Source organism: Lissotriton helveticus, chromosome 6, assembly GCF_964261635.1.
Source record: "Lissotriton helveticus chromosome 6, aLisHel1.1, whole genome shotgun sequence".
In the NCBI taxonomy this organism is placed as follows: Eukaryota; Metazoa; Chordata; class Amphibia; order Caudata; family Salamandridae; genus Lissotriton; species Lissotriton helveticus.
In genome coordinates this window covers 1,404,578,887-1,404,593,380 of record NC_136067.1, presented here as the reverse complement: position 1 = coordinate 1,404,593,380, position 14,494 = coordinate 1,404,578,887, and the positions used below count along the sequence as shown (strand labels likewise).

The following is a 14,494-nucleotide window of genomic DNA, read 5'->3' as shown; positions in this document are numbered from 1 at the left end:
TCGAAAGACCTTCAGATAAATCCCCACTGAGGCCAGAAAGATGGTCACCCACACACTCATCAGCAGCAGACTCGACTACAGCAACGCACTCTACGCAGGCGTCCTCCAGAAACTCCTCGAGAAACTGTAGAATGTTCAGAAAGTCACAGCCAGACTGGTCCTCAACATCTCACGCCACACCTCTTAACACCTGCGAGAACTCCACTGGCTCCCAGTCAACAAAAGAGTCACATTCAAGCTCCTCACACATGCCTACAAAGTCCTCATTGACACTGGATCAGAACACCTGAACACCTGAACTGCCACCTCCAATGCCATGTAGCCACCAGAAACCTCTGTTCTGCCGAACTGGTCCTTGCCACCGTCCTTCGGAACTGCAAGACCAGGGATGGAAGAAGATCCTTTTCCTAACTCGCTGCCAAAACCTGGAACACCCTGCGACTCCACCTCAGGCTATCCCAGTCGCTGACCCGATTTAGAAAGGATCTCAAGACCTGGCCCTTTCCCTGAACCTCAACGCCGATCAGGACCTGCAGTCCCCCCCCCCCCACCCTGCCCCCACCACCGCCGCCTTGAGACCCTCATGGGTGAGTAGCCACGCTTAACAAACTCTTTGATTGGTTCCAGTCTCACTGCGTCTCTCCCTCCCCTCACCACTTTCATTTTCACCATTGCATCTTGTTTCCTACTTGCCCTGTGCAGTCTTGCCCTACACTTTCACCCACCACACCTCTGAGAGCGCCGCTTGTTTTTCAAGTGATCTGCCCAAAATCACAAGACACTGCTTGCTCATCAGTGACTCAGCAACCTGAAAGCTTCAAGGACAACACAATATGCTGCATTACAAAATTCTTATAAGGCCCCAAAAGCGAGACCTATTGCATTGCAAATGCTTGTTTTAAATGTAATTATGAATGTATTTTTTTTCTTCATTAAGGGGAACCCCTCAAACTACCATTTTGTAAATTCACATTTACCACCCTATACCCATCTCTAAACCCCAAAAATACCCTTTGCACCCATTTCCCTTACCCACCCCTAAACCCTAAAAATACTCATCATCCTGCACCATTACCCCTAAACCCTAAAATTCCCCTTACCCATCCCTAAACCCTAAAGCCTCCAATCCCAAAAGCGAGACCTATTGGGTTTGCCATTGCTTGTCTACTGATGGATTTCGAAAACAAACAGTAACCACACAAAACTATAAATGCACATATATCTAGAAGAAAATGTATATTCATCAGAAAAGCATTAATAAAATACTATAACTATCAACTATCTGTCGCGGCCGGCATGGCTCATGGGTGGGAGGCGGGCGCAGGGGGAGTCTGGGTTGTCACTTGGGGGGGGGGGGGTCGGGGGGTAGTAGGGGGGACTTTGGGGGTCGTGGGGGGAGTCGCGCAGGGGTCGGATGTACATTTTTTTTAAAGTTCTTACCTCGAGTCGGGTCACGCATCTAATGTGCTCCTGCCCTCCTGTCTCAGACAGGACCAGGAAGCAGGCAGCCAGGCTCCCTCCCCTGACAATTCACAACAAGGCAATGCAGCGTTGTGATTTGGTCTGAGCCCCTTGAGACAGTGCTCAGCTACGGGCTGGAGGGGTGGGCATGTTCTCCATGCAGGCTGCAATGCAGCTTGCCTGGAGAAGGTGAAAGTGCGCATGACTGGTTTGGGCGGCCAAAGAGCCGACCAAACAGTCATTGCGCAGTCAGGAGTGGGCAAACCACTCCTCCCCTGCCCTACTCAGACAGCAGAGCAGCCCCGCCCACCCGCCCACTGCAAAGCTCCTTCCAACAAAACATCTCAAAAAATGAATTTGTGTACCGGGTCAAAGCAAGCAGGCCTGCCGGCAGCCCTTCTGACCCCTGTCCATCACAAACTTTCAAGAGAACTCTTTTAACAACCTCTGCTGCCACTCCAGTAAGAAGAATCCTCAACGAATCCTTAACTACCGGAATATTTCCAGAAGAACTAAAAAAAAAAAAATCACACATATGCCCTTTACGGAAGAAAACAAACTTGGACCAGCTGAACCCTGACAACTACAGATCCATAACAACTGGACCTTTCCTGGGCAAACTGATAGAAAGAGCAGCATTCGCCCAGATGTCACAATTTATTGAAGAGAATGACCTAATTTCAGACTTCCAAACAGGATTCTGCCCGGGAAGAGGCACTGAATCTGCCCTCCTTGCCAACTGGGATGACCTGAAGAATACCGTAAACCGCAACGAGGTTGCTGCGCTATTCCTCTTGGACCTCTCAGCTGCCTTTGACACAGTTGACCATGATACTCTGAAACAAAGCCGGCATAGAGGGAACTGCTCTAGACTGGATTGCGCCCGACCTTCAAAACAGAATTAACGTCATCCATACCCCACCTTTGTCGTCCAAACCATACTCCACAAAAGCAGGGGTCCCTCAAGGCTCTATCATCTCGCCCATGCTTTTCAAACATCTACATGAAGTCATTACCGGCACTGATCAATCAATTTCACCTCACGTGCTATAACTATGCAGATGACACTCAAATACTACTTCAACTAGAATGACCCAAAGACATGGAAAATCCCCAATTTTCAGTTGTCTCAGAGCCGTTGATGACTTGGACCCATCTCAAATTGAATGCTTCCAAAACAAAAATACTCACGTGTGGCGATTGGAAACTGAATGAGCCGCTTGACGCCTGGCCAGATGAACTGGGATCACCGCCTAAAGTATCGAAGAAAGTAAGAAACCTCGGAATGACCATGGACTCCCAGCTGTCGATGATGCCCAAGTGGACAAACTAGCAAGATCAAGCTTTGTCACTATAAAAAACGCTGCAACAAATTTTCCCTCATTTGGGGTTTCCACACAAAGTCCAAGCTACCATCTCCCTTGTTCTGTCCAAACTCAATTATGCCAATAGCCTCTACCACGGATCACCTTTAACGACCATGAAAAGACTACAATGGATTCAGAACTCGGCTGCCATACTACTCTTGTTTATCATATCAAACCGCAAGACCACATCTCGGCTGCCAGACTACTCTTGCATATCAAACCGCGAGACCACATCTCACCTGCCTTGAAAATCCTGTATTGGTTAACGGTTGCCGGAAGATCCACGTTCAAGCTACTTTGTATCACCCACAAAGCAATACATGGAATGGGACCGCTCTTAATCAGGAATAAAATCACTAAACACATTCAACAAAGGAACCTCCGCTCTAAAGGGGCATCTCATCGCAAAATCCCAAGATACAAGAAAAATACCATGGGTGGCACATCCTTCTCCGTTCAAGCAGCCAAACTATGGAGCTCTTTACCCCCAACATAAGATCCACCGACAACCACCTTATATTCAGAAACCTACTCAAGAATTGGCTCTTCCCCACATAATTTACAGCATATCCCTCTGTATATAAGCATTTATTTTCACTATAGATATGTACTTCTAGTTGTGTATTGCTTTGTATAAACATGGATAATAATTATGTTAAAAAAATTACAAAAACATCTTTGGTCTACATGTAATTGATTCCATTGCGCAGCTATGTACCCCCATGTACTTGGATCTGTGTCAGTTACTTTTCTCCTGAAAAAAGCATATCCAATGCACTACCCTATTTCTCATCCTGTACCTCTATCAATATATTTAATCTACATATACTAACATCCTTTATGCATCTATATACTTTTGGATCTATATATTTACTACTTTCTTCTAATTTGGCATTTCCAATGCACTACCCTATTTCTCCACCTATACTTCTATATATATATCTTCTAGCCCAACTTTCTGACTCATCTCAAACTTCATTCTACTACTCTTTCCAATGCACTACCCTATCTCTCACCCTATACATCTATCAATATATCCTCTACATCCACTCTCTCATTTATCCCCAAGCCCATACCACTACCATGATCCCCAAAATAACCCATTCTAGACTCCCTCCTACTCTACCCCTCCCTGCATCATCCAACACCTCTTTTACTATACTGATCCCCCAAAACAAACCTTTCTAAACTCTTCCCCCTGACTCTTCTCCTCCAAAAACCCTTTTTACTCAGCCAAAAGCCTCCTCCTACTGCTATGACCTAAAAAAAAGAAGAAAATACAGTCCTTCACTCTTCTATCCCTCCACTATCCTTTTCAATCAAAATAACAGACTAACATGTTCGCTTCTCAAATTCCATATTCCACTATATTAATTCACCACTAATCCTTTATGGGTTACAGAGTAGCGTGCTACTCGCCAATAAAGTGTTTCAACAGCCCCATCAGGGTTACACGCGCTATACAAATGCAAACCTTTTTCCCTTTTCTACCCCTCCCCAACCCTTCTCAATCCAAATAACTGCCTAACATATCCACCACTCAAATTAATTTCACATTTCACTATACTAATTCAACACTAATCCTTATGGGTTCCAGAGTAGCCTGCTACTCGCCAAAAAAGCGCTTTAAAACCAGGGGTAGCAAGCGCTATATAAATACAAACCTCTTTCCCTCTTCTATCCCGCCACCTACCCTTCTCTATCCAAATAACTGAATAACATATCCACCACTCAAATTACTTCATATTTCACTATACTAACTTTCAACACTAATGCTTTATGGGTTCCGGAGTAGCGAGCTACTCGCCAGAAAAGCGCTTCAACACCCATCAGGGTTAACAGGTGCTATATGAATGCAAACCTTTCTTCCCCTTCTATCCCTCTGCTATCCTTCTCACTCCAAATAACTGACTAATATGCACCACTCAAATTACTTTCATATTTCACCATACTAATTCACAACTAATCCTCTGTGGTTTTCCGGAGTAGCGCGCTTCAATACCCCATCGGGGATAACAAGCGCTATATAAATACAAACCTATTTTTCTCTTTTATCATTCTGCTATCCTTCAAATCCAAATAACTGACTAACCTATCCACCACTTAAAATTTACTTGCATGTTTCACTATACTAATTCAACACTAATCCTCAATAGGTCCCGGAGTAGCATGCTACTCGCCGAAAAAGCGCTTTTACGCCTCGTAAGGGGTAGTAAGCGCTATACAAATGCAATTACAATACAATAACATTTTATATTTCTCGTTGCTTAAAAGCAGTGGGGTGACACCCCTGCTAACTATACCATACAAGAAAACATAAAAAAGAAACAGTGAAAAGTTAAAAGTTAATTTAAAAATACAGTAAATATATTGTGTGATCCAGGGAGAGTGTAGATTTTCAGACGCCTTTCACATTGGAAACTTTTTCCATTAAACATGTCAGTATTATTAGTAATCCATAAGCCCGGCACTACCGTTATGAGTAAGCGCATATGAGATCATGAACCATGCAAATATAAACAAAGAAAATGGATTATTCATTACCAGGCAGCACCCTTGTCTCTGCTCTCTGTGTCCGTGAAGCCAGAATCAAAGAACATATCTCTATAGATTCGTCCAACAAGACAGTACATATCTGACGGCACTTGGTCCTCGTATTGTACCAGAGGCATCATGACATCCAGAGCTTTTTGTCTGTCCCCAGGAAGGTTTCTCCTGCAAAGGGAAAACAAGGATGGGTCAGTGCTGCCAGCCAGGATCCATGTTTTGACTCACAATTGGTGAGTGCCTACCTCAGACTCCAAGCAAAATAAAGTTTCAAAACAGTTTAATAACAGCAACAAACTCTGAATAACCTGCCTAGTCTGAATTAAGTGAGGTCAGAACATCGGAGGTCAGACTCTACTCCTAACAAATCTAAACAGCAAAGATAGGGAGCTTGAGGTTCAAACGAACAGATTGTTTAATGGTCTTTTCATGAGCTTTTTGTTCTGCAAAATATTGCGTATACCTTCATGGTGCCCCTTTCACATTACAAATGTGTACACCAGACCAAGTGTGGATCATATCCTAGGGCATGTACGTCTGTTAATTTAACCAGTGGCAGCTGCAAGTATTATAATCATATACGCAGGGTGTTTCCTATTAGTAAGGCAGCCCCTCCAATAAAATATTCCTACTTCCACTTCTTTGCCCATGCCTTTTTTGGAGAACCCTTTCACACTTTTGCATCCCTCTTACAGTACTAGATAGCACCCGTATGCATGTAGGCCCCATTGCCAAAGTGTTTCTGCGCTTGAAGAATATTTGCATGGACTTCCATTTGTACCTATGTCATATGTGCCAACATATCAGTTTCAGCAGGATGACTCACAATTTCTTGTAAACCAATACAGCTTTATTTGAGCTGTTTCCTCCCTAAGTTCCCCTCCAATTCAATGCAAGCTAAATACAATCCTCAAATTTAATTTTTTACAAATCCCTCTTTCTTGCTTCCAAATGTTGCCATTAGGCTGTATCTGGTGTATTACTTCCCTATGCTCATGGAGAGAGCAGGCCTGTCTGAAAATGTGTGTGTACTGGGAGAAATGTATACTGGAAGTACCTATGGTTCAAGTACACATGTCAATACTTAATATCACTTAGTGTGTTTGAGAAACCCGACAACTTTACTCTCCTGATAAAGTGCATTGGTGTAAAATCCATTTGGAAAAAAACGAAACTATCAATGTGTATAACAAAATGAATCTGGCGTCTTCCATTGTTGAAACGTGGTGATCCAGTGGAATATGGAGGTCATCTCCGACGACATGCCATGAATTAAGCATTACATTTACAGATTTAGGCATACCACTTACAAATCATCAACATCATGCGATTAAGTTTAATTAGTTTAACTGAAACCAACAAACACATCAACAATAAATATGTTAAAGTGCTTGGTGCGCGTCTCCCCTGGCTAGTTTTGATGGCACACCAGGGAGCCACAGCACACAGATTGGGAACCACTGCAATAATCAAGAAACAAAAGGTTACCATCTCCATTGCTTTCAGGGACCATGATTGCGTATTTGGCAGTTTTTACATTTAACCAGTGCACAGATTTAGAAATATCAACAGTGTTATATAATTAAAAAAATCATAAATATAAAATATGAGGATGCAACCATACAGTGGCTTTCGAACAGCCTTCTTCGTCCATTGGTCACATTCAAATGTCATCCATATTTTTTCTGACTTCCACCATGGCTTACAGCACAGTGCAAGGGTTTCAGCCTTTGGCTCTTTTCTACTGTAAGTAATCCCATATTGTGTCTCCATGTGCACACCCGCCCAGAAAGTGAACAGCAGCGCCAAGGCTCAATGGGTCAATGTGTTTTTTTCTTACTTTTTTTTTAATCCTTGTGTGTTTAAAATATATCTTTGGGACGCGGTCATTAAGGCCCATGCTGCCTAGCTACTCATTGCTTCAGGTATCAGTAATTCAAAGCCAATGGTACCTTTTCTTTATGCCAATAAGAATCATACTTTCCTGAGATGTGCCTTAAAATGAAAAAAGGGTTTCTATATCAGTTTGCCATATAGGAAGCACAAATATGTTTTATTAAAATTATATATTTGGTGATTAGTGTTTTTTTTTTTTTTAAGATATTATTGCAAGCATGCAGCTGCCAAATTTAGGCGGCATTCTTTTTTTCTCCCCTTTGTATTCTAGTGGTAAATGCTTGCAAAAAAGACAAAAAAAGACTATAACACCAGATTTCCAAGGCAGATTTGTCAGCTGTGCCAAGTCTAGTTATACTGCTGTAGTAACATAACTACGTGGTCACCTACAGCAAGGTAAAAATGTGGATTTATTCGTGCCAACTTTAAATCTCTCAGTAATTTGCTGTAAATTGGTATTTCAACAATATAGTTTTGCAGCTTTTATTCACCCACTACAGCATGAAGCATGGGTTAATAAGTTGACCCACTTCAGCTACTGGCTAACAAGAACTGTGAGTGACAGCGTTCCACCTTTTCACAAGGAGCACACCCACATACACAGTAGTTCCCTTCAATGACCGGGAACTACAGAAGCAAAGCGTACTTTTTGAAACCAAAATTTATTGTTGCTTTTAGTCAATGTTGGTTTTTTCAATTGACGAAGGACTGGCAGCTACCTCAACAATAAAGATTAGGAGACCAAATAACACATTGACAAAGCCAAACGCCTAGCCGCCAAAGTTAGAGCTCTTGGCTTTGTCAATTTTTACATTGCATTCTTTTACCATTGACACACCCACAACAAACATGACAGTCCTCAGTTTAACCACCAACAAACATTGGTAACAATAACGTTTGTTAACTTTTGAAAACTTTCTAAGAGTTGAGTTTGTCTACTCCGGCCCAACTTGGATGACCAAATTCGACAGGGAGAAGTATTTTCCTGTCCAGTTCCAAACTCTATAGCACGACCGCCATAAACTTCAACTGAGTGGTCCTGATGCTGCAGATGCAGGAGATGGAAGATGCTAAATGATGCTCTGGGTGCTGGGAGGACGACGGGGGGTGCCTTTGCAATTATTCTTCAGTCCATGGGTCAGGTGTGGTGACTTTGGCAACAGAGGTCTCTTTGAGACATTAGAAGACCAGCTGCGGCTGGGCTAACAGTCTCCGTCCACAGGGGTCCCAGCAAGATCTTTTGGTGGAGGCTGGTGTACCACTTGGGCAACTAATCTGGACTCCAATGACACTCCCAGGTGTGGCTGACTTCAGTGCAACTTTTGGTCATAGAGGGTCGGTCTCCTGGGGCGTCCAACAGCAGTCAGCGCTGATTCTTCCGAAGTGACTACTGACTTGCTGAGTTGGGCTATTTGAGCTTTGAAGGTCCTGGTGGGGGACCATAGGGTCAGCCGACTGACCCTTGGAGGCACTTCTTTGGTCTGGGTAGCAACTTTTCCCCAAACCTGAAGTCATAGGCACAGTGCTCTCTTCGTTAGCACAAGGTGCAGTCAAGCAGACGGTGCAGTCTCTCTTTGCCAAGTCCAGGGGCCAGCAGGGTAGTCCTTCGGTCCGTTCTCCAGTTCCAGCGTGATCCCAGGTTCAGGGTGCCGTGGTTGCCATATTTATGCCCAGAAAGTGTACTGGGGAATTATGCGGTCTCTAGCCAATGGGTCACCAGGTCATCTCCCTCTCGGTGCAGACTTTTCGGCTATATGTGACCTCTAGCAATCTCAGAGAGCACTATTCAGTCCACTCTAAAGATGTGTGAACCCTTCCTCGGATGTAGGGACTTGGTAACCCACCCTAGAAGTGTGGCTGCCTGTGGGCTACACGCCCATGGGAAAATTGGTTTGGGCACTCGTCTCATCTGTTTCCCCTGCCAGCATGTCTACCTGAAAAAAGGGCAGCCCCTCAAGAGTGTGATCACCATTTGCTCACCAAAGGCAGCTTAACCTTTTAAGATCCCCTTCTTGGCTAACACACAGAGTGGCTTCTGGCAAAGGGGAGGTAAATCCTTGCCCTGTAGAAGACTGTTATTGTTCCTGAGCCTGAAAATCGTTCAGATTACTCCCCAGGAGGGCAGAAAGCGTTCTGGTGACCAGTGACTGTGTGAGGCTACTGGACAAACTGGGTCAAGGAGTGGCAACTTTCTAAAAGTTGCATTTCTGTAATAGGGACATTAAATTCGACTTGGGCATCAAGTTGGGTTTAATGCCATGATTAATTTGATACCTTACAGTATCCATCTAAGTAGTCCCATTTAGAAGTTAGCCAGGCTGAGTGGTCAGCCGGTAACTCTGTGTTAGCCAATGTGGCTAATAACTCTCCAAAAGCAAAAACATTGTGGAAGTTTTGCTTTCAGTACATATATATAAAATACATGTCCTACTTAATAATATACAGCTCCCCACCTAAGGACTCGATAGGCCTTCCTTAGGACTCGATAGGCTTCCTTAGGAGAGACTTACATGTATTGTTAGGGAAGAGGGGGCTTTGCCATCGGTTTGAAGAGAAAAGTCGAACTAACAGGGTTTCCACTACCCTTCCAGTCTGTAGTGGCATGCTGGGAGCCATTTTGTACTACAACACACACACAGATCACCACCCTACTTGCCGTGGGTACCATAAACTAGGTACTTATGAGCAGGCCCACTGAAATTATGTGATTGTGTGACTGTGATGATTTTCGTAAAATTATTGATGTGCCACATTTACCACATAATCTATCAAATGCTGCATAATGTGCAGATTCTTTTTTGTAAACAGATTTTATTGACTGAACACATTATGCAAAGCTCTGTCATCCAGAGTCTACTGCCATCATCAATTTGCAGTACAGCTTCAGCAGTGTTCATATGCATAGATTTACAATAACACAATGCAAGGAAAGAATCTAAATAATAGACACAACCCCCCCCCACCCAATCCCACCCCCCCATGCACCGCTACTCGCTCCATACGCAGCATAACGACCATATATACAGCATGCCATGTACTCTAGCCACCAACCGTGGTACCATACAGTCCAACACTTCAGGGAGACCGGATGTCCCCTTCTTCTGGCGGGGGATCCAAGTCCAGCCCACGGTAGTCTGCCCACTGCCTCCAAATCTTGTAGTGCTTTCTGGGACAGCCCCTGGCCAGAAAGACAGGTTTCTCAAGGCCCATGCAGAAGTCCATCCCATTCTTCCAGGCAACCAATGACGGGGCCTGGTGCGCCTTCCACGCCCTTGCAATGTCTCGTTTCGCCAGCGTTAAGCCTAGCAGCAGGAGATGGCGCTTATACCTGTTGCCCCCAACCCCTGCCATTACATGCAATAGGGCAAGTTTAGGATCCCTCTGGAGCTCCCAGGCCAAGACCTCATTCAGACATCGGAACACCCCATCCCAGAATCTCTGTAGCGTTAAGCACTCCCACACCGTGTGTAGCAGCGTGCCCACCTCCGATCCACACCGAAGACAGTCAGGAGATGCCACCATACCCGCCCTCCACAAACGCTGTCTAGTAAAGTATGTGCAGTGCAAATATCTGAATTGAATAAGCCGCAGGCGAGTAGAGATTGCCACACCCCTAGGACTCTCTAAGGCCTCAACCCAGTCCTCTTCATCTAGATCTCCGACATCCTGTTCTCATGTGGCCCTAAGTCGTGTCAGGTCAGAGGAGCAATGTCGCACAAGCGTCTGGTAAATGCGTGACAGCTTCTTGTCGGGCAGTTCCCCCATAAATATCCTAGCCTCCAACGGACTGAATTCAGGGAGCTGCTCCTGGCCCGCCAGGTAGGGTGTTAGAGCGTGGCGAAATTGGAGATATTTGAAAAACTGGGTGCGGGAATGCCGAAGTCCCTCTGTAGATTGTCAAACGATTTGAGAACACACGCTGACATGACATCGCCCAAGGCAGATATGCCAATGGCATCCCATCCCCGGAAGACCGTCAGTGCATCCATCTGGGGTAGACGACTGTTGCGCCACAGCGGGGTTTCCTGAGAAAGGACATTCCACCAGCCCATTCTACGCAGGGCCTGCCTCCACACCTGAAAGACCACCTGTGTGGCCTGGGGGAGGGACCTCTGAAGCGGTGCCGAATACAAGAGTGTATGCAAAGACGCCGAACCCATCATGTGCCATTCCACAGCACAGGCCGGATCCCCTCTACTGCCGTACCACCAGTCGTTCAATACTAGGAGGTGCGCCGCTTGGTAATACGAGAGGACGTCTGACGTGCCCAGTCCCCCCGTGTACGTCGAAAGAAAGCATGTCCGCAGGGCTACCCATGCCATGCCCCCCTCCCACAAGAACCCACTCGGGCCGAGTTAGGGCGTCGAAACCAGCAGGGCGAGATCCCGTGTGGGTGGTTCTGTAATTGGTATACCAGGCGTGGAAGCGCCACCATTTTAAAGATGGCAGACCGGCCCTGAATAGACAATGGCATCTTGGCCCACCCCTTCATGTCCTCCCGAGTGCGGTCCCACACCGGAGTAAGGTTGCGCTCGCGGGAGACAGCAGCGTCCTCTGAGAGGAAGACTCCTAAGTGTTTCACCCCTTCAGTAGTCAGCTGGAGGCCAGACGCCCAATCCCCCACGCTCCGCGGACCACCGAGCGGCCACAACATGGATTTGCCCGGGTTCATGTAGAGACCCGAGGTTTCACCAAAAATCTGTAAAATGTGCAGGAGTCGCGGGCCGGAGCGAGGCAAATCTGTAAGAAAGAATAGCACGTCATCGGCGTACAACGCAATTTTATCTGTAAGGCCCGCCGTCCTCCTGAACCCCTTGAGTTGGGTGTCTATGCGCACCCACGCAGCGAAAGGCTCCATAGCGAGCGCAAATAAGCACGGGGAAAGAGGGCAGCCCTGTCGCGTCCCCCGCCGGACCGGAAACGAACGGGAGACCGCACCGCCCACGCGCCCCGAGGCTGTGAGGTCAGTGTAGAGCAGCCGAATGTACGCCAGGAGGCGCGGACCGAGATGAAGACTACCCAAGAGGGCAAACAAATATGTCCAGCTCAACGAGTCGAACGCCCTGTTCATATCAGCCAGGAATAGCGCTGCCTGCTCCCCCAAGCTCCTCCAGGCCAATATTGCGACTTGGGCCCTCCTGATATTGTGTCGGGTGGACCGCTGTGGCATGAACCCGGCCTGGTCCGGGTGGACTAGGTCCATAATGTACGGCTTGAGCCTGGTGGCCAATGCCTTAGCTAGGATCTTGGCCTCCGTGTTCAAGAGGGAGATGGGACGATACGACGCATGGCACTACGGGGGTCTCCCAGGTTTTAGGAATACCACCACCTCCGCATGCCACCAGTCCGGGGGGAGAGACCCGCTTTCACACGCCTCCTCCACCACCGGTCGGAAATGAGGACCCAACTGGACTAAGAACCGCCGAAAAAATTCACTAGGGAAGCCGTTGGGGCCCGGAGCCTTGCCCGGGGTGAGCTCGCCCAGTGCCGCCGCTAATTTGTCGTCCGACAGGGGCCGGTCTAAGAGGTCGCGCACCTCGTCCGAAACCGCCCTTGGCGGAAGATCGTCTATAAAACGCTGGATAAAGTCAGCCTCCAGACACTCCTGGGGAGCATACAGCCCCTCGTAGTACTCCGCAAAGCTCTTGGCGATGGCCGGGGGCTCAAGAATTGGCGCACCCCCAGGGTCCACGAGCTTAGGTAGCGGCTGGGCATGCATAGTGCCCTGACACAGGCGATGCAGCATCTTACAGGACTTGTCGCCCCACTGGTATATCCGGCTGCGGTTGGCTAACCAGGCCTGCCGTGCCTCATCCAACACCACCATGGTATTCTGCTGATGGGCAAGTACCAGTTGTCGCCTGGCCGGGAGTCCACCCTCCTCCAGACCCCTGCGCTCCAACACCTCCAGTTCCGCCTCTCGCCTCACTAAGTCCTTCCGTCTCTCCCTCCGGGCCGCCAAGCACCATGAAATATCTACGCCACGTAACGTGGGTTTCAGGGCCTCCCAAAGAGTAGCCGGTGAATCCACCGTGCCTATGTTGGCTGACAGAAAATAACTTATTTCAGTATTTAGATGTGCCCGGTAGTCGTCCTGTACCAAGTGCCAGGCCGACATGCGCCACCGAAATGGATGTCTGGCAGAGCCTGTAGTGACAGTAACAGCCACCGGCGAATGATCAGAAAGCGCCCTCGGCAGAATCTTGGCGGACAGCACTCTATGGACAAAGACCCTCGGGAGGAAGATATAGTCAAGTCTAGAAAAGGAGTCTCTCGACGCGGAATAATACGTGAAATCTCTACGGGACCCATGTCTATACCTCCAGGTGTCTACCCAGTCAAGGCCCGTGGCCAAAGTCCGCAGTCTAGTGGCAGGTCCCCCATCCCTCGGGGGGTCCCGGACGCCCGCGGCACCCCGCCATCGATCACAGTCCCTCTCCATCACGTCATTCCAGTCGCCCCCGACGATGGACAGGGTATTGGGCATGTCATCCCAGAAGAACATGATCCGCTCCACCAGGGACCACTGCAGCGGCGGTGGGGCGTACACGCTACCGAAAGTCACTATGTCGCTATCAATCTCTCCCTGTACAAAGAGGTATCTGCCCTGTGTATCTGTCCATGTGCGTTTGTGTACAAATGAAACCCTGCGATGTATAAGAACTGCCACACCCCTAGATCCCCTAGTGAACCCGGAGTGATAGACGTGGTAAACCCAGCGTGCTGGAGGCACAGTGCTTAGGTACCAAGCAAATGAGTTTCCTGCAGGCACAAGACGTCCGCCCCCGCCCTCCTAGCATACTGGAAGACCGCCCCTCGTTTCACCTTATCTAACAGCCCCCGTACATTCCAGGTCAAGATGCGCAATCTAACCAGGCCTAAGCGCCCCCCTTCGCCAGCAGTGGACATTGAAATAACAGTAGATGAAAGGCACGCAGCACCAGCACACAGTCGGCAACTCACATGACAATCATTAAGCAGCGAAGCGGGCACAAACAAACTCTCCCACCCCCAATCCCAAACCCCAACTTCCCCCCTCCCCTCCCCTCCCCTCCCCTCCCCCCGTACCTCCCAACCATGGAAGCACCAGTCGTGGTCGGATCATGGCCCGGCCCCCCAACGGGGGACCAAAACCCACCCCCTTCAATGGCTCCCCCAGCGGCAGCCCATAGAAACAAGGCTGTCACTCCCTCCCACCCAACCTGGCCAGGTGTGGCTCCCAG

At 47.7% G+C, this 14,494-nt stretch overlaps 1 protein-coding gene across 2 annotated transcripts in view; it reads right to left on the bottom strand.

The window, feature by feature from the left end:
- Positions 1-14,494, bottom strand: part of MAP3K5 (mitogen-activated protein kinase kinase kinase 5) — a 1,111,277-nt gene that overhangs the window by 604,900 nt on the left and 491,883 nt on the right. For both annotated transcript variants that reach the window (XM_078649188.1, XM_078649189.1), the window contains exon 7: positions 5,373-5,543. In XM_078649188.1, coding sequence (XP_078505314.1) covers positions 5,373-5,543 — 171 coding nt within the window. The remainder of the gene's footprint in view (positions 1-5,372; positions 5,544-14,494) is intronic.